The sequence below is a fragment of the Hippoglossus stenolepis genome, chromosome 16, assembly GCF_022539355.2.
Source record: "Hippoglossus stenolepis isolate QCI-W04-F060 chromosome 16, HSTE1.2, whole genome shotgun sequence".
Classification (NCBI taxonomy): Eukaryota; Metazoa; Chordata; class Actinopteri; order Pleuronectiformes; family Pleuronectidae; genus Hippoglossus; species Hippoglossus stenolepis.
The window spans coordinates 15435775-15458383 of record NC_061498.1 but is presented as its reverse complement, the minus strand read 5'-3'; the positions used below and the strand labels follow the sequence as shown (position 1 = coordinate 15458383).

At 41.7% G+C, this 22609-nt stretch overlaps 1 protein-coding gene across 1 annotated transcript; it reads left to right on the top strand.

Annotated features, from left to right (window-relative positions):
* The first annotated feature begins 1575 nt into the window (after positions 1–1575).
* On the top strand, positions 1576–19291 carry kcnj19a (potassium inwardly rectifying channel subfamily J member 19a). The gene is made up of 3 exons (XM_035180916.1): positions 1576–2597; positions 14409–14625; positions 18247–19291. Exons 1-3 carry the CDS (start codon positions 1932–1934, stop codon positions 18912–18914), a joined length of 1551 nt encoding a protein of 516 aa, XP_035036807.1. The 5' UTR covers positions 1576–1931; the 3' UTR covers positions 18915–19291.
* Positions 19292–22609: the final 3318 nt, after the last annotated feature.

The window sequence follows — 22609 nt, the reverse complement described above, 5'->3', positions numbered from 1 at the left end:
CTCATAGTGCTTAGCAATCCGTACAAGGTGCAACATCCTCTGCCCTTAACCCTCGACTAGGGTGAGGAAAAAATGAAGTTGCATTTTGTTTAGATCTACTACTGACAGTAAGAACACTGATGCAAAACTCTGCGTATCATTTAAGATTGATTGAAAGTCTGACTGGAATTTACAGACTGATGAAGAAAACACCCTTTTCATTCACAGAAAAAGTTCTGCCTGAGCTGACATGTGTACAAACTGACCCAAAGAAACTTGACGACGGAACGTCTTCAACATCTGTGAGTTTACAGTTAAAGATTCTCCATAAATCTTTGTCTGTGCAAAATTACAATATAAAGATTTAACTGTCGCTTAATTAAACCTTTTCTGGGGTTTGGCCTCTTCAACAAAACAACTAAAAAAGTAAGAACGCTTTGGCCAACACCAAGATCTAAAATCAATTACTTACATAGTTTATTTATAAAGTGCTCAAAATACCTCGAAAGATTATCCTCGGGAGCGTTTCGTCAATAAATGATGAACTGAACCGATATTTAGGATGTCTGCAGACCTCTTTCACAACAGAGACTGCAGGTCACAAGACAAATTGCAAAACGGAACAAAAAGCACTTGAGATGAGAGCTGCAGTGAAAAGAAACCAAGGGCGTCTTCATACTACATCATGACTGAAGCTCAATTAGCTAGTAATAGTAGTACTTACATATAATATAGATCCTGTGTTCTCTATGATTAAATTGAAGGCAAATGGGGATCCAAGGGCGGACTGTCCATTTTACGACTGTCCTCTGGGAGAGTACTAGTGCAGGAAACCCTCCACTGTAGTAGCCATCCAATGTCGAAATCAATACAAGGGCTTCACAGGAAAGAGGAGAAGCACAGATTTAATGTCTGACTTCAAATGGACATAGCCTGGAGACAAGTGAGCAGTAAATTTAATCTATCTAAAGCAACAAGTCCAGAAAATAAAAAGATTTCAGGGAGTTATTTAAAATTCGAATGAGTCGGTTAGTGTAAGTTCTTTTCCAGTACAGTTTAAGTACAAGACATTATTACCTCAATTTGAAAGCTTTCAATTTGGCACAGGTTTGAGCAGAAGCAGAGGGAATTGCTGGAGCCGTATCTGCAATTCAATTAGTCAGTGTCCTTCACGTTGCCCCCGATTAGAGCAGGTATTAGACCAAATATGCACATGGGTCGTCCATCCAGTAGATGGCACAGTCTAACTTAACAGCACAAAGATGGTACTACCTCATCACTTGAGGATCTCCGAGTCTCTGGGCTGTCCATCACACCGGAGGATCAGTTAAAGTGGAAAGACAATGGAAGCTCCTTCAGAGAAATGAATGAATATAATAATTAACTAATTAATTAATACATCAGTTAAGCCAAAGCTGATTAAAATGAAATGCGCTGAAGGGTAGCCCACATCATCCATCCCCCTCTTTCTTTCTCTCTCCACACAAGCGCAGTCTTGTGTAACTCTCCCCTCCTCTCTCCCTGCCCCCTTCCCTCCCTCTCCTCACATATCTCCCTCCTCTCTCACACACTTACCCCTTCATCCATTACAGTCCACCAGAAGCTGTGAATGGGAGGCAGCTCCTCGTATTTCGCTTCGCTGGTGAGCATCAGGCAAGTCAGACTGAGTGGAGGAAGAGCAGAGCGCACAGCTGCAGGGAGCGACTGGCTGGTGTCATGTGGAATAACTGGAAGTATAGTGTATGTTTTTAAATAAAAGAATAACACCTGTGGTTTAAAAGTAGAGACAAACGCGTGCTTTTTAAAAATTTTATTCCTTCAATTTTTGTGCGCGCAAAGGTGGCCATGGCGCATTTTACGCACTGCAGGTAACCAGTGTTTTGGGGCTCAAACAAACAGAAAACATGGATTAAAGGGAAAGTAAGTTTTTGCTTTACTTCAGGAGCGCTCAAATGGCGGCACTTCGCAGAAAATTTGGCGAGGACTACCAGGTGGTCAACACGAACCGGGCCAACACTTTCTCTGCCCCGGTCAAGAAGAAACGCCAGCGCTTCGTGGACAAGAACGGCCGCTGCAACGTGCAGCACGGAAACCTCGGCGGGGAGACCAGCAGGTACCTCTCTGACCTCTTCACCACGCTGGTGGACCTGAAGTGGCGATGGAACATGCTCATCTTCATCCTCACTTACACCATCGCCTGGCTGGTCATGGCATCCATGTGGTGGATCATCGCGTACATCAGGGGAGACTTGAACCACGGCCACGACTCGTCCTACACACCCTGCGTGGCCAATGTTTACAACTTCCCCTCAGCTTTTCTGTTTTTTATTGAGACCGAGGCTACCATCGGCTACGGGTACCGGTACATCACTGAGAAGTGCCCCGAGGGCATCATCCTCTTCCTGTTCCAGTCACTGCTGGGCTCCATAGTGGACGCTTTTCTCATCGGCTGCATGTTCATTAAAATGTCTCAGCCCAAGAAACGCGCAGAGACGCTCATGTTCAGTCAGGACGCGGTGATTTCTCAGCGAGACGGGAAACTGTGCCTCATGTTCCGTGTGGGGAACCTGCGCAACAGCCACATGGTGTCTGCTCAGATCAGGTGCAAACTCATAAAGGTAAGTTCACAAAAAAGGGATCATGATAAAACTAACTGAAACCGTATAATGTATACGTTAACAACATACAGTTACACCTCACAGTCAATCAAAAGGGTAACAAAACACGCATGGAAATGAACTTGCTATAACTTAATAGCAATGTTGCTGCACTGGTCAGCTCTGTCGAATCTCAGCAGTGGGGAAACTTTCTATTATGGGTTTATGCAAATAGTAGAAGCTTGAGGAAAGTGATTTCCTTTTTGCACACTGGCTGCGCTCTTGACAGACAGCTTGCATCTCTGATCAATCTTTACTCCATTTCCCTCCACGTGGATAAGCGATGATTGCACATTGCATATCAATGATTCAAATTAACCTTCTTTTTCATTCAAAGTGCAACTGTAAGCAGGTCCCACACTATGTGCCTTGTTCAACCAAACAGGCTTAAGGTAGTATTACCATAATCCCTCAGCTGCAGGATGCAGAGGCTGAGTGGCAGCCAGGTGGATCCCAAACCATGGAGATCAGGGAACAAAGGCAGTGTTGGGTCTTTGTGGCGAGTGGTGCAGTGAGGAGAGTGGACACTGTGTCCAGCATCAGTTCCCCTTCAGATGGAGACACCTGGATAGATAGGAGCGAGGCGAGAGATGGCACCCAGAGGAAGAAAAGATAGGCTCAGTGAATCAGTGGTGAGAGGGAGCTTCACACACTGACACAGATCACTGAGGGCACAGAAGCACTCCTGAGAGAAAGGTATTCATGACAACTGTGAGGAAACGCATCATTTTGTCTCGTTGGATAATTTGATTGGCCGTCCCTGATTTACAAAATGTGTCATGAAGCATCACACGGTTTAAATATGGCTGCAGCAAAACCCAGGACCAAATAATCAGCCTGTCCACTAATGTGGGTTTGGAAGCTCCTCATCAATTGTGCCACGCTGCCACACTCCACTAATGAGGAGCCCAGCAGATTTTTTGCCATTTTTGTGGAATATGGCTAATGAACCTCGGACACTGAAAACAAGCAGCAATGCCGAAAATGATCACAAATAGCAGCAAGGTCGGCCGGCTCTTCCTTTAATGATCCTAGTCCAGCTCCTTTCAGCCACATCCGTGTTCAATGTGCAAAATGGGCCATAAAGAAGACAAACAGCATTGGTGAGGTGTTTGGAGCTTGTTTATGTCTGTGGTCCACTCGGCGCAGCGTTGGTCAGCTTAATGACGCGTGCAGGCAGAGAGGGAGAGTCCACAGTGTGGAGGAAGTGAAAAAGCCAATAGGCATAAAGTACAATCGCACATGTCTACAATGATTTCCTCCAATTAAGTAAGCTCTCAGCATCACATTTAAACTCTCCACCTGCGACACACACTTATGATACCATGAAATGTGGTGTATTACCACACTCTAACTCTAAGAGTGATAAATAGTGTGTTAAAACTGACAGATGTGGGTTTTTTTATAGCTGTGACAACAAAAGTGGAACAGAACTAATCCGGTTTTGTGTTAAATTCAAATAAGAAGGCAAGCTGCATTGTAAAGGAGACGAGAATAAATGTACATGAAAAAGCAATAATTTCTAAGCAGCAGTGTCACAACCTTTCCGTCTGGACTGTCAGAAATACAATCAGTATGAATTCCAAGACCTCTCTGCCCACGTCATTTTTACAGTCCTCTCTGTGAAATATAATAAATACGGCATCCGCTGTGTGCTCCTTAGTGTTTTTATTTTTGCTTCAGGCTTTCTGGTCTAACCTTATTCTTTCGCTTCAAAGACTCTCTTTTCAAGACTGAATTTTTTCTGCAGCTCTGTCCGAGCGTAGACCACAAAAAACTAAAAAGGAAAAAAAAGACTCATCATGCATGAACAAAAGCTTTGTTTTAGTTCAATGTATAGTCGTCCTTTACATATACATGTCACATTTTAAAAGTACTACTCAAGTAGATATATCTTAGACTAAATGTTTCCATTGCAGTCCCCGTGTAGAAATGCTGGTGGTGCTGTTGAACTGCAGCCCTCTTCAATCATGCCTCATAGAAAATACCCAGCGACATTATTTCATCCTGTGTGGATACAGTGAGTTTGAGAAAAGGGTTTTGCGATGACTTGTTGCATCTAAAACAGAGTAAATGAACAACTCAAAATCCATAGGCAGAAATTTTCCTATAAATCAAAACAAATCAGTTTCTCTGACACCAGCGTGTACCGTGACAATTTGTTTCTGAGTATTCTCTCAAGTATGTATGGTTAGAACTCCAAGTTGGCTGCATTTAAATGTTTGGGTTTGAATGTGATATAAATCACTGTAAGAAACTGCAAAGTATTGTAAACCTATAGTTCTAAGACTGCGGTCCAAGTACAGACGGTTTAGTTAGACATTAAAGATCTGTGCCTACTTATGGTCTTTATCACATTACCTCCACCAAGGAGGTTATGTTTTAACTCCTGTCCATTTATTTGTTGGTTTGTTTGTTTTGTTAAGCAAGATTACCCAAAAACTACATGACGGATCACCACGAAACTAAAATGAATAATGTGGCATTCAGGGAAGAAGCAGTTAAATTTTGGTCCGGATCAGGGGACAGATCCAGGAGCACTTTCTTTAACATTGTGAGGGTGTTTTCAGCACCTGTTGGGCCTTGATGGAGTAATGTGCCGCTGCCGTGTATCCTATATCATTTGCCCTTAACCGACTGATGAGTATTTAAATATTTGTGAATGGTGCTTCAATGGCGTTTCTCAATTCACAGTCAGTGGCATCTTCTTGCACCTCCAGCGTTGGTATGTGTCAAAGGGCATTAGCGGCGCTTGTTGTCAGACTCCATGTGTTTTCATAGCGTAAGGATTGAAAGCTGTAACCACTTTCAATAGGATTCTCCCTGCACTGGAGGGCAAGAGGGCAAATGGTGCCAGTTGCTACTTATTATGTCAAATTTAATATCCATCATGCCACAATTGCTCGATCAGAACTAATTCCAACATATGTTGACCTAACATCCTTTATATAAGGGGATAACAGGGCACGACTTCAGTGTGTCACTCCAAGACAGCATCAGAGGCGTTGCACTCAGTCGTTTACATGAGGAGTGACAGGAGTGAGTGGGTGGGTAGGGTTGTCAGTTGCATTAAGCTACAGAAATGGTTGGAGACATTACTCTTTTTACCTCCGCCAACGAGGCAATGTTTTCACCCCTGTCCATTTGTCGGTTGCTTGCACAAAAACTGAAATGCTGACAGTGTTTTCATGAAACACGGTGAAACCAGGGAAGTGGTATTGGCCAGTGAAGAAGCCATTAAAGTGGTGCAGATCCAGATCAGTGGGCAGGTCCAGATTTGTTTTATTTAAATAGCGAGATTGCAATTTTTGTATATTGCATTTTTCATAATTTTCCCCAGGGAACAATTCATGTGTCTTTCTGAAAAAATCAGGCATGATTAGGGAACTGATATCTATGAGTGTGTTGAATTAGCTGCAGCTTGATTGAATTTAATTGGACTGTTGGGCCTTGGCGCAGGTGTGTGCTCCACTGAGTGCCATTCTAGTTTATTTTTGTTTTGTGTGAGCTCCACAACCTAAACCTCAATATTGGAATTGTAAAAAAACGTTTGAAATATTAATTAATATTATTAAAAGAGGGGGATTTTCGAAGTTATTTGACCATCCAATGAGCAGCATGGAGAAGCACCCTGGCCTCTTCTGTCTCAGTTCCATTCATGTGTTTGGAGAGGTTGCAGACACAAAACTGCTCTTAGTGCAGTACAGTGTGAGATACCAGTGCAAAAAAAACAAAACACTGACCTTTGCTTAGAAGCGAGCCTCGGGCATCTGCACTTGCCCAGATAAAGAGTTTTGGTCTTCCCTTTCTCTTTCCTTCATTAGCCAGGGCGTCACTGCACACAATGCTCTCAGTGTGTCTCCAGTGGAGTATGTAATGACAGAGAAGAAGGCATGTCCTCTATATTTGCAGTAAAGGAGAATATTATCAATACAGTCTTTGTCTGATAATGTCAGTAACTTCGGGCACCTCAGAGGAAACAACCCACAGCTCTTATTATGTCTCATTGTGTCCAGTTAAAACTTGATTATGCATTTATTGTAGCATTGGGTTAATAGTGAGATGGTGTAAAAAGTGGTGGAGGAAGCACTCAAACATTTTACTTCAGTAAAAGTACAATTTAATAGATAAAAATGTTCTAAAGTAACAGTTTAAGTACCACATTAACTTTTCAACTTACGTAAATGTAAGGAAGTAGGTGCTTTCAAATGTATTAAAAGTAAAAGTACTTTTTGCTGATGTATGTAGTGGAGTAAAAGTTATAAGTACCCATATATAATTCTACTTATGTACAGATACATGACAATTGTACTTTAGCACAGTCAGTAAGTAAATTAACTTTATTACATCCCACCACTGGGTGTAAGTAGCAGACACACACAAATATTAGTGATCCCTAAAGACGAGAGCTTTATCTTAAGAGTTTTTGGAGGACAAAGCCGGGTTGACAGTGAGACACTTGTTGGCGCGGCTGTGTTCCGGACAGTATGTCAGTGAACCAGAGCTCTGCTGAACTGTCACGGATGATTGCTGGATAACATTGGAAAGATTGAAGAGACAGACCGACGGGACCTGTCATCCAGAGTCCCACAGTAAGTCGTTGAAATGCAGCTTTGACGGGCATCCATGACGGCCTCACAGGGCATCCTACTGGAACATCCCAGCTGAAAATACGGCTCTGATATTACTCGGAGGGTGGCGGGTGGGAGGCGGCTGAGAGAAAGAGAGAGTGAAGAAATTCATCCAAAGTGATTGAAAGTGGTGACGGAGCCGGAGAGAGTCTCATTGCAAGAGAGGGGAGACATAAAACGTGTTACCCGCAGAGTTCTCCTTTTAATTGAGTGATTTTAGAAAGTAATCCTCACAGCTGTATACATCACCTCAAAGGATTGCAGAATGTGGTATATTGTAGAGCCGAGAAGTATAATTGATTTCCGTTTCTTTTCTAATAAGAATAGAGATGCAATTATGCTATCAGGTTGTGGGGGTTTCGGAGAAAGGCCTTGAAACTCACCAGTTATCGATTAGCAAACCCCAGAGCCCGTGAACCTAGGGCAGCTCATGATTCTGTCTTTGTATCCACTTCTTAAATTATTCAGCCTACATGTAGGATGTTTTGCTGTTGGAGGGTTCATGCTGAAAGATGCAAGAGAACACACACACATTTTTAACCTTGGTTTCTTTTTTCTTATTGATGCGTCCAAAAGAAGGAATGTGTGAGGGGAAGTCTGTAATGTTTATATGGTGGCAGAGAAAGTAAAAAAAAAAAAAACATTACACAATCACCTAGCTACAAATTCCAGAAATCTGTCTGCATGTGGAACAAATATCACGAGAACCGTTCATCTGTTTTAGTTGATCTACTTTATGGGCTTCACACTTACTATGTGTATTAGGGGTCCAAGGAAGTACAGCGTCAAATTGGGTGCGATTTAGAAACGTGATACTTTCAGTATTAATAACCTTTGAATAAACAGACGACCAGTTTTCTGTAGCGGCAGTGGCTCGGACTCATCAATGTAAGTGATGTTGATCAGCGTTTATGGCAATGACAACTGATTCTCCAGTTCGGGGTTGTGCATACTGAGTCATGAACTTTGAATAAACAGGTGAAGCTCTTTGTGCAGCAGCGGGGGAGCAGCTTTAGGGTTCTGTGGACTGGGTCCTGCAGTCGGTCTTTACTTCCCACGGCTTAATTACTGCAGGTCACTTTCCGATAGAAAGTTTCAACCAGCATTACCACAGTCCAAACAATTAACCCATTCCAAACAGGCAGTCTAAGAACAGGCACTGCACTCGTCTTAGTCAGTTTGGCAACACACGCTCTATAAATACTCGCTAAACCAAATCCAGGAAATGCACTGCAAAAATACATAACAATACTGCATAACACCCCCGCTGCCTAAAATCAGACCTGAAGTTCACAAGCACTAAAGAGAAGCTTGGTTCCTCTTGACTAAACATCACGTCTTCAGGCTCTTGACAACAGTAATATCTGAGTGTTGTTTCAATGTTTTCAACACCCAAGTACAAATCAGAGGCAGCACAGTCACAACTAAACACATTTTTGGCCAAGAACATTGTGACACTGCCCACTCCTGCCAAAGTCACTGTGTGTCACAGAGAGAATTAAAACACATTCCAAGGGGAAGAAAAAAAAAAGAAGAACATCAGCACATTTCTGGATTTAGTATTTCCAAATAATGTCTAAAACTATTTTTATCCTGGTTGCCCAGTACCACCCTGGCAATTTTTTTTTATTTTGGTTGAGTGTGAGCCTCCATAGGGACCTTAAGAGTATGATTTCATGTCTTCTAAATACAAGACTAGCTAAACAGAAATTGGTTTTGACAGAGTGAAAGGAGCTTAGTATCCATAGAAATGATCTTTATCGTCTGCAGTCCGTTATTAATGATGGTTAAAGTGAGTAGTCAGGGTGCGGTTGTGCTTTTATTTTGTCGTCTTAGTTCATATCACACATGAACAATTAACACCAGTTTAAAAAAGAAGACTTATGTCCAATCTTATATAAGTGTTTCAGATGTCTAACTTTACTCATACGTCACCTTTTACAGACACAGGCATTTATGCAGCATTAAACACAATCAGGGATTTTGCAGATATGTCCAGTATCAACATAAAGTCAAACATGTGCTTTTTGATGATGAGTGACCTTTTGGTGTTACCCTTGTCAGCATAACTGGTCAAACCAAATTAGGGTGGGCCCTGACACAAACACATTTTCTTGTGGCGGAAGACTTTGATTTTGAGCAGCTTCCCCAATAGTGCAAACATACTGTAAAAAGCGCTAAGCCAGTTTGAATGTGCTTGCCCAGATCTTGCTTTTATTGCTTTTAAAAGTCCTGAAAGACTTTTGTAGAAATGCTGAGCCATAGACTCACAGATGGACGACTGCTCCTTAAAAATGAAGCCAAATCCTGAGTGTTGCCACCTGCTGGCTGGCTGCATTCAATGTAATAAACCCTGTTTCCACCATGTTAGCAGATGGGACATGGACCAAACTAAAAAGTCAAAATATATGTTAAATAATTTTGGTTTTAATGATGATATAAAAATATGGCGACACAATTGGCAGCTGTGACTGACACCTGATTGGTCGAGCATGTGTATCAGCAGGACCTTGATACCGAGGCTCCAAGCCACGATCACTATGCAGGCTCCAAATAATATCAAAAGCACAATATGGTAGTGGCCGCATCCAAGATATTTTGGTTTCATTTTTTGTACAGATGGAGGAAGTGGAGACATGAAATCCATCTTAGTTGAGGTCTTTTATTTAAGTCTCTTTTATGCTAAAAAATAGTTCAAACATTTCATGGATCAAGGATAATATTTATTATCCCTGCGGGGTACACTATGTCGTACAGTCAGCTGTGACCACACAACCATCAGGCAAGTTATATAAACGTCTACATAAAACTCCTAATGAGATATTTAAAAGGCCCATGGCAGCTGGGACAAATCAGTTTCTTTTTTACTAAATGTGTGACTTAAATGCTACTAGATCAATATTTTATGCTTGTTTCCTGGTGGGACAAGAGGAAGATTGAAGATTTAATTGAGAACAGTTGCTGCATTAAAACACAGTGTAGGTGAATTATGGCGGACGTAAGAAGGTGGTGTTTCTCCTTTTCAGATGTTGACTGTGATGCACAATGTTGTTTTGCGACCAAAAGAGGGGCAACAACGGATGTTTGTGTGGACAAACCTTTTTTCTGAATCAACCTACAAACATTACTATGGACACAGTTTTTTTCACGTAAACAGAAATCAGTTGATTCAGTGTAGATAACGTATGAAACACAAGTACATTTTATCACTGTAGGAGAAATATGGGCTGTCCATCTCCGTGGGACAAATTCATTTTACTCTTGATTCAATTTGAGCATTTTATCCACACACTTGAGGCTGGCCTGTGTAATATGTTAGACTTGCCCAACCTTTCTAGATGTACTGAGCATGCGAACAGTAGCAGAATGAAGCCTTCATGATGCGTCCGGCTTCGACCCGAATGCATACAAACTCTACCTTCCTTTCATGCTGCTGATTGATGAAAGCCCAGCAGAGAATGGACTGGTGTTAAGTGATGATCAGGCCACGTCAGGTCTAATCAATTTGATTCTTCTCCTGTCTTCATCCATGAGCATCATTCACACCACAGAGACACAGCTTTTGTGTTCATGAAACAAAGCCATGTTGTGTCTTTTTTACAATAACTAGGGTAGTGGCCGTTCTAAACCTGCCTGTTTTTCTGTGGTAATACTGCTTGCTGCAGAACCCTGAAGCTGCACAAAGAGCTGTTCACCTGTTTATTCAAAGTTCAGTGAAGCTTGACTCAGCACAAACCCGAACTGGAGAATCAGTTGTTGTCGTGAACGCACTGTTGTCGTGATTGACAGCATCACTGAAGTTGATGAGTCCCAACCGCCGCTGCTACACAGCACTGATTGCCTGTTTATCCAAAACGTATAAGTGATGAACGTATCATGTGTCCCCATTAGACCAAATTCAACTCTGCACTTCCTTCGGCCTTTAACAATATACAGGCCAAGTGTGAAGCTGATAAGATGAACGTTTTTTGAGATATGCAAGCCACATACAGACAGACAGTTGGACAGACAACTAGATTGGTGAGTATTCAAATGTGACGGGTCTATGTCAACATGCTCATCCAGTCATTCTGCAGTAACATCTCCCCAAAGGAATCATTATAAATGACACCACCCTGTCTGAATTTTGTAGAGCTCTGGGAGACAGATCTGTCTATTTGTTGAACTTAATGTCAGATTTACAGAAAAGACAGGAGACAAACTCGGCTATCTCTGAATCCTTGTGCGAGAGGAAGTGTAGGAGAGTGCAAGCAGTGCCTGTGTAAGAAGCTTTGCCTGTCAATGTTTGCATACAGTCATCCATCTTCTTAATCCTAAGTGACAAAGACAGAAAGTGAAAAGTAGAATTTCCCTAAGCTAGCATGAGATAACCCACATGGAGGAACGACGCCAAACAGTATTCAGCGGGCTGTAAGCACCCGACAAGTGAAGAATGTCCTCCCCGACATGAAAGTCATTCTTCAAGATAAATCCAAAAGAGCATCTCATTGTTATTCACAGGAGATAGAAATAGAATGCAATGCTTTCTGGCAATGGAAAAAAAGACTGTTTACTCATACTTCATTCACAATTTGTGACTCGGAGGGATACATTGGGCAATGTCAGCGGGAGGTCAGGATGAGCTCTGACTAAAGTACAGGAGTGACCAGGACGAGACACAACAGAAACCAAAGATGTAGTAAATCCACTGAGAGTCAAATTATTTTCAATGAAAATCATTTGGATTTTTGTTTCACTTAATTCACCTAAATTATTTCATAAAAATAGCCAGTTTAACAGCGAAACGTTTTCCAACAATATCCTGAACCTGAACACAAATCACCCAATCATGACTTATCAGCTGTAACCAGGGATCTGCAAGCTTTAATGTTCTCTATATGCATGGGGCTGTAGTTCGGGACACACACTTTGGTATCTGAAGTGATTTGAGTACAGTAGTGTCTCTTTTAAAATAAAATTTAAAACCAGAAACAAAATCGTACAAGCAGCAATTGTTAGCACATCTGGCTAACGGGCTAACCCTTTTCTCAAAGGCCAAGTAGGACCCCATTGATTAACAACATTAATTTGTCTACATGCACAGTTGGCTCTTCCACTGTGTACAATCTTCTGACTATGTGGAACTCAGTTGTGGCTGCCATTGGAGTAAATAATAATGATAATAATAAACTTTATTTATATAGCACCTTTCAAATCACAATTACAAGGTCCTTACAAATACAAAAATTAAGAATTGAAGGCATCTATAGGAAATACTTGAAAGCAGTTTGAAGATCACAATACATTACATAAACTAAATCATTATAACTGATTGAAAAGCTGAAAATGGTTGTGGCTTTGCCCCGTTCTTTGATTTGACAGCATTTCTCTATCAATGTCTAAAGTGAAACATGCTTGAATTCTGCATAAAAGCACCTGCAGCATTATATATGTTAGAAAAAAAACATCTGATCTTACATTTGTCCAAATTATGTTGTTATTTATGTCTGTGTCGCGCACAGAGAAGTCGTCAGATCATATGGACGAACGTAAGACACCAACAACGATTAAATAAAGTTGTTGTTGGAGTATTTTTTGTCATTTGTGACATACAAATCGTTTCAGCTACACAAAGCTTGGGGTCAATCGCTCAATAAAACCATTCATTCTTCTATTTCGTTATCACCATATTTTGGACTGGGAACCAGCACAGCTATGACACACACTCTGTTATGAAAACTCTAAAAGAGGAAATTGTCTTTGTGGGACTAATGTGCCTATTATTTTATTTTTATTTTACAACTACATCCTATGGTGAGATCCAGAAATAGAAGCAGGTTTTGTAAAGAAGGGGGTGGGACAGTGTGTGTGTGTGTGTGTGTGTGTGTGTGTGTGTGTGTGTGTGAATCTGTGTGGGAGATCATTACGAAGCTGTGTGGTGCAGGAATAGTGTGTATGTTTGTGTGAGTGGGTGACTGGTGGCTGACACATCCCAATTATTGGTTGTGGGTGGAAACAATGAAGAAAAAAATAAAAGGGAAAAAAACTTAGCATATGCCACTGAAGATTATATGAGAAAATCAACACTGCACTTTTTATTTATTGTGTTTAAATACTAATTACGCTAAAAAAGACAGTTTGGTGCTATTTAAAGTATAAAAGAAAGACACCTTAAAAACACAAGATAGAGTCTTACCACAAAGTAACTGCTTATCTCAAAGGTGATTAAATACCTAATATACGTCCGAAAACCTACATAATATACATTACTTATATCAAAGCTGTCGAAAAAGCTACATACCTCATTTCTGAGAGGCAGATGTGAGCAACGTGGCTTCTAATTTGAGGGGATGAGCGGAAAAGTGTAAAACAGGCTGTTAAGTGAGGGGAGAGAAAGGATGAACAGATGGATTAGACAGAATAAGACAGAAAAGGTAAAAATACACTCAGGAACCATTGGTGCTGAGCTCCAACATCATCAGGGCAATTAAATGCTTCTGCACCACTTCACACTCACACTGTGGGCAAGTCCTGTCCTAACACGGCCGTCTCATACGTCTAATAAATGAAAATAGATTTGTGCATCAGATCTTTGTTTTTTTCTTGGTTCTTCTGGTAACCATTGGAGTAATTAGAATTAAAACTGGATCCACCAAGATAATACTTAATTTACATTTTGAATACAGGACCTATAATGCTAGATACTTGTATGGGCTATATTTTGTGCTGATGAAAACAACGGAAAAACCATGTGACCTTTTGCTCTACTCTGGATTAACTGTGTTTGTCCTTTGTTTGAAGAACTCAGCTGACTGACACAACACCCTAACCACACATGATACTATTTCCTCTCCAACACATTTAGGATGCAGCCCATCAGTCACACCTTATCAGACGATAAGTTCCAGACACAAAACAATACATTCACACACACCCCTCTGCGTGTTTTGGGGTCAGGAGGTAACCCACACACAGACACTTAAACATGAGCGCAGACATTTCAAATTTCATCACACTTGCAATCTCCACCTTGCCTGTGTTATACTTTCTTTTTACAAATCACTGTGCATTTAATCCTCTTTTTTCCTGTCTCTTTCTTCTTATTTTCCATCTTTTCCCTCTGTCCATTCCTTCCTCTCTCTTTTTCCTGGCTGTCTTTCAGTCTCGTCAGACACCCGAGGGCGAGTTCCTGCCTCTGGACCAGTGCGAGTTGGACGTTGGTTTTGGGACAGGTGCAGACCAGCTCTTCCTGGTGTCCCCTCTCACCATCTGCCACGAAATCAATCCCAAGAGCCCCTTCTTCGAACTGTCCCAGCGCTCCCTCATGAATGAACAGTTTGAGATTGTCGTTATCCTCGAGGGCATCGTTGAAACCACTGGTGAGGAATCTATACCCACCACTTCTTTCAGCTCTTTGTGTCCTGTACCCACTCCTAATCTACATGTAAATTCCTATATCGATATCAACCCACATAACATTCCTATCTAATAGATACTCATTATCTAGATTGCAAGATCTCATTTCCCCGCCTTCCTAGTTTTGTATAATCGGAAAATGCAGGAAAAAAAGTGGGAATAAGAAGAACACATTAGAATGACGCCCTGATTGAATTATGAGGGATATTTTATTACGCCAGAATCGGTTTATGCCCACTCTATGCATAACACAATCCTGTGGTCATAGATGCATGTGTCACTTTGATAGATGAGATGGGATGTTAGTCGAAGTTCCACTCCATTTTTCAGACAGCTGAGAGCAGAGGTGATTCGGAGCCTGTGAGACATTGGTCCTCACCCTCCACTGTAAACTACATGCAGCCATGCTGAAGTACTCTCAGCATCAACACTGCTCTCTCTGTTGTATATTTAACAGAATGATTTCCCCCCTAAGTCCAATACAAGTAAATCCAACTCCCTCTTTTCTTTTCAGCCCTGCTTCCATAACCCTCACTTTGCCACTGCTGTAGAAGGAACCACAGAACTGAACAGGCTTAGAGCAGGGGGGGAGGGATCAGCAGGGAGGCGTAGAGGCGGGCAGGCAACACGGTCTGTGCTCGGTTGATAATACCATTAAATCAGGGTGCAGACAGAAGTTTAGAGTCTCAGCGCTGTGGCACTCAGAGCGGAGGGCTAGAGGAGGGAAGCTCTGGCAGTGTCACCTTCAATTGGCCACGATATCCCATCATCCTCACACTAACACACATCCCATTAACGTGAACTCATGAACAAATATCCCCTTGCATCCATCCGCTGCTGAGACAGCTGTGCAGCTTGTTCATTGTCTCCCCAACTCATTCCCATTATGGTTCAAGCAGAGTTGACATATTACCACTCAGCCACTCTGGGACTTGTCAGTTTTAGTTCACTTCCTAGAGGCAGTATTGGTTCCATTTTTACACATAAGAGCATGATCGACCTGAAATGTGTTGGAGACCCTGGGAGGGATTTAGCACCAATAGTGAATGCTCTAGTGGAGAATTTAGTTTCTAGTAAGCTATACATTTTACAGTTTTATTGTTTGACTCTTGGTGACTCACTATTACAAACTTGGTTTAACAGACATATATTAAGATTTGAATTGGTGATCAATTCAAAACTCACATCAAATCAATCCACTCATCAAAATTCAGGATGTCTTGATTTTGTTTTTCTTCATTAAGAGATCAAAGGTGCTCATCTGATCCATAATGGACCCATGCAAAACTGCAGGACTCACCATTCATAAACTCATTTTAAACCCAAATTCTAATGGGTACCAGGATGGACAGTCACAATTATCCAAAACAGACCAGAGGAAAAATAATATTTTGTCCTGCTGTGATTGAGACATACCATTTGATCAGAACTAATTCTGTTCAGCTCAGTTTAAAGCGTGTTGATGCACAGAACCTGCCCCTGAATCTTGATTCCTAGGAACCAAGAGAACAGTGAAGACCTAGTTCAAACCTTTGTAAACCAATGAGTAGTCAACATGTCTGGATTTTAGTCCCTTTACTCTTTTGCTTTGTACTTTCACTAATATGCCGATGACACACACCTCTATGTATGTGATATAATTTAGATTCTTACTAACAATGCTCAGATTTAAATAGAGTCACAGGAAAGGCAGATCACCATAATACGCTCTCTAGCCAGTGCCAGTAAAGGCTACCGCCAGGAATTTTGCATGGATTCTTCTTCAGGGACACCCTGCTCGATGTCTGCCAAGTGTTTTAAATAGCTGCGCTGAGGGCTTTTCTTCTCATGCACGATCCACTCAACATTAGGCAGTGGGTTGAATATGCCTATGATGCCTGAATGATGAAACAAAACTGGTTTGCATGTCAGGCTCTGAACCTACTAGCTTCCAGTGCTCTGGTATTATTGCTGACTTGTGTATTTACAGTCAGCAGAAATACAGTCATTCTGCTGGTGGCTAGAGAAGAACACAACTGGAAAGTTATGCCAGACTCACTCTTGTGATTAAAGCTTCCGGGCTAATTAAGAAATACTCTGACCTTTGTTTGGATGTGGACTGTTGAAGGTTTTCTGTGGATGAAGATGAGTCGTGAGCCTGGAATAGCATCAGGCTGTGATATAACACTGCACATAGCATCCCTCAGAGGAACAGGATCAGGCTTTTTGCTCTACAGTGTTTAGTGAGCAGTGTTTAACAGAGAAGCTCAGGTTGAAGCAAAGCCACTGGATCAGAAAGAAAAAATGGACTAAGTGCTTATTGATCGCAAAAGACCTCCAAGCAAGCACCCGAATGTCAAGAAAATAATTTTACGAGAGCTGAGGTCAAATTAAAAAGTGTGTTTTGGATACTTGGAGGGTGTTTTAATCCTGTTTACACACACGGAACCAGTGTCTGCATAAAGGGTGACTAATATGCACACCAACAAATAACTGCCAAAAGACATCAGGAAATCAATGGATAATTGATTTGAGGCCTGTGCAATTTACAATCAACACCACATGTCACAATAAATACATGTAAAGACAAGTCGAATGGTTTCTGCCATCAATATATTGATGTGACAATGGTGCTGGGCAACTGCTAATTATGTTGATCAGATTGCACAATTACCAACACAAGACGCGCTGATGACAAGCATCACTCGCCTTTCACTTATAATAACAGCACAAAGTGTGGGAATCACTCACCAGTTCATGGAAACGGGAACAGCACTGCTACAAGACTTCACTGAATGTAGTAGCGTTATGTCAAGATTATTTATATATTACGTAAAGATGTCCTTTACTCATGCCACCATCTGAGTTATTCTGTTTATATTGGAGGCGACACGCTTGGAATATGGCAAAACATTGAGTATGATAAAGTAATAAAGTACTACAGATCCAGACAACTTAATCCCAGAAGGGTAATTCGATTCACCATCTAACCCATTCATGTAAGTAATGATAATGAATAATGAATAAATTAATTAGTAGCCACAATCAGACATCAACATGCCAGTGCACATATAAACAACAACCAATAATTATAAGCATTTATAAGCCTGATAGCAGAGGGAATTAAGGAATCAAAGCAACAATTTCTTTTTACGAGTAGCCACATAATAGAGAGAAAACTCCCTCGAGAGAATATGATTCATTGGCTTATGATTCCTTTTGCCCTCTGGGTCACTCGATTCTTCCAGAGGGAGCACAGGTCCTTTTGCTGGACTCCAATGATCTTGGAGCAGAACCTAAACAGCTTTTATCCTTCCTTTAGCTTTGACACTGCACTTCCTGTAACAGCTTTTTAGTCTTTGTGAATTATGGCCTGTGAATTCACTTTTCAAAAAGTATTTACATCTCCAGTAAGTGACAAAATTGAACTATAGGAAGAGGCATGAGGCAGCGTTTCCATAAGAAAGTGCGGAGCACAAAGAGAGATGATGGGAGGGAATGCTGTCCTTTCACATATTTTCTTATCAGCCAGTATTTGTTTTGTTGAAGCTTGACCTTCATTTAATGAGAGTTATAAAAAGTACTACCCTGTTCATCTCTTGTAGGTATGACATGCCAGGCACGGACGTCATATACTGAGGATGAGGTTTTATGGGGCCATCGCTTCCTGCCGGTGATGTCCCTCGAGGAGGGTTTCTTCAGGGTAGACTACTCTCAGTTCCACATTACGTTTGAGGTGCCGACACCAGTGTACAGCGTCAAGGAACACGAAGAGAAGAATTCACTGCCCTCGCCTCTATCTACTCCCGTCCATGCACTCGGCGAGGGCCACGGCGCCCGGCGTGACCGGGTGTTTTCTGTGGATTACATCAACTCTTTAGACGAAAGGGGTCGTCATTCAGGGGCCGGGGGTCGACTGCCAAGCAAGCTGCAGAGGATGAGCTCTTCTGGGAAGGAGGACCTGCAGAGGAAGGTGCTTCTGCTCAGCTCCCAGCACTCTGAGAAGGCCTGCAGCACAGGAGACTTGCCCCTGAAGCTGCAGCGCCTCAGCTCCTCCTCGCCGGTACCCGAGGCGGAGAATCGGCTGCAACTCAAGTCCCTCAAGGTGGGCTTCGAACCCATGACCCAGTCTACTGGAGACCTGTACCAGCACAGCCTTCAACCTTCACTGTCCCCTGCTACAGTCCTCATGCACACCCCATTGCTCACGGCTGGAGGGAGGGCGGAGGACAACCTGCCACCAAAGCTGCGGAGGATGAACGCCGACCGCTGAAATCCACAACAGACTCCCTGTGACCTCCGACTGCCGACACACAGGAGGAGACAGATTCAGAGATGAACTTTACCATTGATAAGAAAAAACAAATGGTTTACCGACAATTTATTGATTCGTTTTTTCTTGAGACGCAACCTTTACTGGAATAATTGTGATTTCTGTATTTCATAGCAGTGGGATTCATGCAGCCGTTGTTACACGGAAAACAAGAAAACACAAACTTCATGCTTGATCCAAACTCAATCATTCTGCCAGAATTGCATGTATACACTAAATCCATTGTTTAATGCACCACTACACTATATAGTCAATCTTAGTTTTATCTAAACATAAATTATATTAAGATGATAATAAATGATGTTTGATCATCAGCCTCCTTTGTGTTTTTATTGTTGTCACACACTCTCCAAAATAATCAATGTTTGGTTTATGAACGCATTGTAATTGTTTGTGCAACAGTTTTGCCAGATGTCAATAAGTAAACCAAAAGTGCAACACAATGCAGTTTTAATAAGCAGCTCTTAATGCACTAAATTTGCCCCCTTGGCAAGCGACACTTAATGCAGGAACAATCCCATAATTCCTCAGTGCATATAAGAGAGAGAGGGATGGGGGGATAATGAGCTGCTGCTGAGAGAGAAAATATGAAGGGTGTTTACTGGAGAAAGGAAGCTGATTAGAGTCAAAGCTTCGCTCCAGACTGAGTAATGTGCTCACTGAGATATCATGTCTCACTAACACATCCAATCAATGTATTATGTGGTCATTTCTCAAATGCATATTCAAACACATGGACACTTTTCTCAGTCTTACTCTTTTTATCCAGCTATGTAAAGTATGTACACACAACAGGTCAGTTTCTGTATCTACCATAGACTGTATACTGCTCCCCAAAAGTGAAGCCAAAGCATCTCCATCACCACCTGGTTGCTCCGTGCAGTATGAGTCATAAACCCTGCCTCCTCCATGTCAATGCATGGGATATGGACCAATCTATAAAGTCAAAGTACATACTATTTCTTTCATATGTTCAAGTGTTCGCCTTTCTGTAAGATTGGTTTTATATTAACGGGGTGAAACTTCATGGTTGACTGATTCGCGATTGGAGCATGTGTATCAGTTCCAATCCCCGGTAACTACTGCGCAGACTCCTGGCTACAAATGCCCAGATGGCGGTGTTCGTATTTGGGATAATTTAACTACATTTTAAACCTCATTAATAGATAGTGGGAGGAAGAGGAGATGTGTCGTCCATCTGTATAAACAGTCTCTGGTATCTCCAGTCAAAGGAACTTTAATAGTTACAGGACGGTTACAGGTAGTTACAGGTAAGAACTGTAATGTTTTCTACGAAAACCGATTACAGCAACAACAAGCAGAAAACACAAGCTTCACTAAATCCAGGTACAACCTCAGCACAACTAAAAGCTTCTTCAGCAGCACAGGGTCAGTGCATCTCGAGTGTCTACAGCAGCTAAGCCTTAATTCACCTCCACCGCAGCAAAAACTGAAAAATCAATGGAGGCAGGAGATTTTGCTTCAACTGCACACTTACAGAGACCTTCCCCCCATTAACCATTCTGCAGCTTCGACCACCCACTCAGTTTACACACTGTCTTAACTGGTCCTCACACTCCATGCCTGTAATTTAGCCACATACTGAGCGCTGTGTGTGTTTTGTACACTTACTCGCCACACACACATGCTTTGTCACTGTTTTCATGCTGTGTATGATTTGCCAAATTACATGACAAGGAAACGAAATGGGCTCATTGCAATTCGGAGCACCTCAGACAACACACAGACAGGTGATAATGAAACTGGATATGTTCACCTATTTGTTCGAAGTTAATCATTGCTTTCATTACGTGATCTACTCATCTACTCGGTGTCAATTGTCAACCACCCACTGTGCCATAAACAGTTGGAAAACACTCTAGTCTAATGTTAATGTCCTGTTTACCTGTTTGTGTGGTAAAATATCATTTTAAAAATCAACTGAATAAGGTCATACACAAATACAACACAAATACAACACTTATAGACAACCATTTAGGAAAAGGCCAATTCAAATCTCAACAATCTCCATTCCTGAATAACAACCCCAATAAACAGTGTGATTTCCACTTATCCTTTTACATCTGGAAGGGTTAGAACCTTCCTCTAACTTGCTCTGGGAAACTGCACTTTCTCAGGTTTTGTGGATGGACTGGTGGACTGGTTCGACTGCCAAACTACCAAAAAAAACAATTTATGGTTTCGTACTTTACTGATTGAGGAAATGTAAAAAAAAACTGCCAAAAGACAATCAATGTCAGAGTCAGAGTCCACTATATGAGGAGTGCTATAGGAACCGTCTCCCAGTGGCACCGACAACTCTGCCGCCACCTCTGCTTCCTTAAACAGACGACATGTCGGGACCTTGGTGACTCCATATTTGTCTGTTTGAAGATTGTCAGCTCCTGTCTAAGGTGTTTTCATAGGGTTACATATAATTTTCCCTATTTTGACCCTGACTGACATATCCACAGATTAATTATACCTGGAATATTGAAACTAAATAAGACGACAAAGCATGGAGAATCTCTTAAATCATAAATCTATGACTTCTTTATACGCTGTCCACCATCTCAAATCTGACTGTGTTAATATCAGCTTATAAATGATGTTGAAAAAGTTCTAAATGACAAAGAAAGTCAGTTTAATCTCTGTTAAAAAACAGAAAACACAACAATCTCTCATTCTTCCCACCATATAGATTGGGGTTGTTATTTTGACATATAGCTGATTCATTTACAATCCACAGTTCATCATGTCTTTGTGCTGAGCTGCAGCAACTGTGAATGTGGCTAATAAGGCCACTTGCGGTGTCTTAAAGAGAAACGTGCCAGACTGATCCACATAATTGAGATACTGTACACACGTGTGTCTGCACACGCACACAAACAAAAACACAAGAAACACACATGCTGCAGCTGTCAATCAGAAGCGATCCACTTCCTTTCACCACAGTCACCACAGCAACACGCAAACCTCTTTGCCTTGCAGCAGTGGGGATAAACATACAGCTTAGGTGTGTGTGTGTGTGTGTGTGTGTGTGTGTGTGTGTGTGTGTGTGTCTGTGACAGAGATCATCATTGTATTCTTCAACCCCCTCTTTTTACCCCACTCTTATTAAGCAAATTCATTCACAGCATTTAAAATGCGAGTGTGTATTCCTGTGTGTGTGTATGTATAGGTAGAGGTGTGTGCAGATGAGTTGGACAGCTGATCTAAACTGCAGATATTAAGCGTCTCATCTGCAGCACTATTCCTCCTTACCCGTGGAGACTAATCCTGTGGGAATTGAGAAAAAGAAAGACGGTAAATAACATCAGAGGCGCTCATCTTTCTCTGTGTAGCATTTTAATTTCAACTTGTCTGCTTTACAATGGAGGTAAACACTGGTGACATGCTTTGAAAATAATGAATGGCCGACTGCATTGATTTTTCCATGCATACATTACCATAATACTTGCCCGTGGCTATTTGGAGGGAATGTCTAAATATTGGTTCTTTAAAGCTACAGCGTCTGTGACTGAAGTGCTGGAATGAATAGTTCATCTTCGGGGAACAAGCGTATAGAACGTACATCCTCTGGGGACGCCCCTCTCTTTGCTCCGCCAAACCTAACCAGGCTAAAGATCGAAGGA

Coding starts and splice junctions, on each gene's coding strand:
- kcnj19a (XM_035180916.1), top strand. CDS start 1,932: ATGGCGGCACTTCGCAGAAAATTTGGCGAGGACTACCAGGTGGTCAAC. Junction 2,598..14,408: donor TCAGGTGCAAACTCATAAAG/GTAAGTTCACAA, acceptor GCTGTCTTTCAG/TCTCGTCAGACACCCGAGGG. Junction 14,626..18,246: donor GGGCATCGTTGAAACCACTG/GTGAGGAATCTA, acceptor CATCTCTTGTAG/GTATGACATGCCAGGCACGG.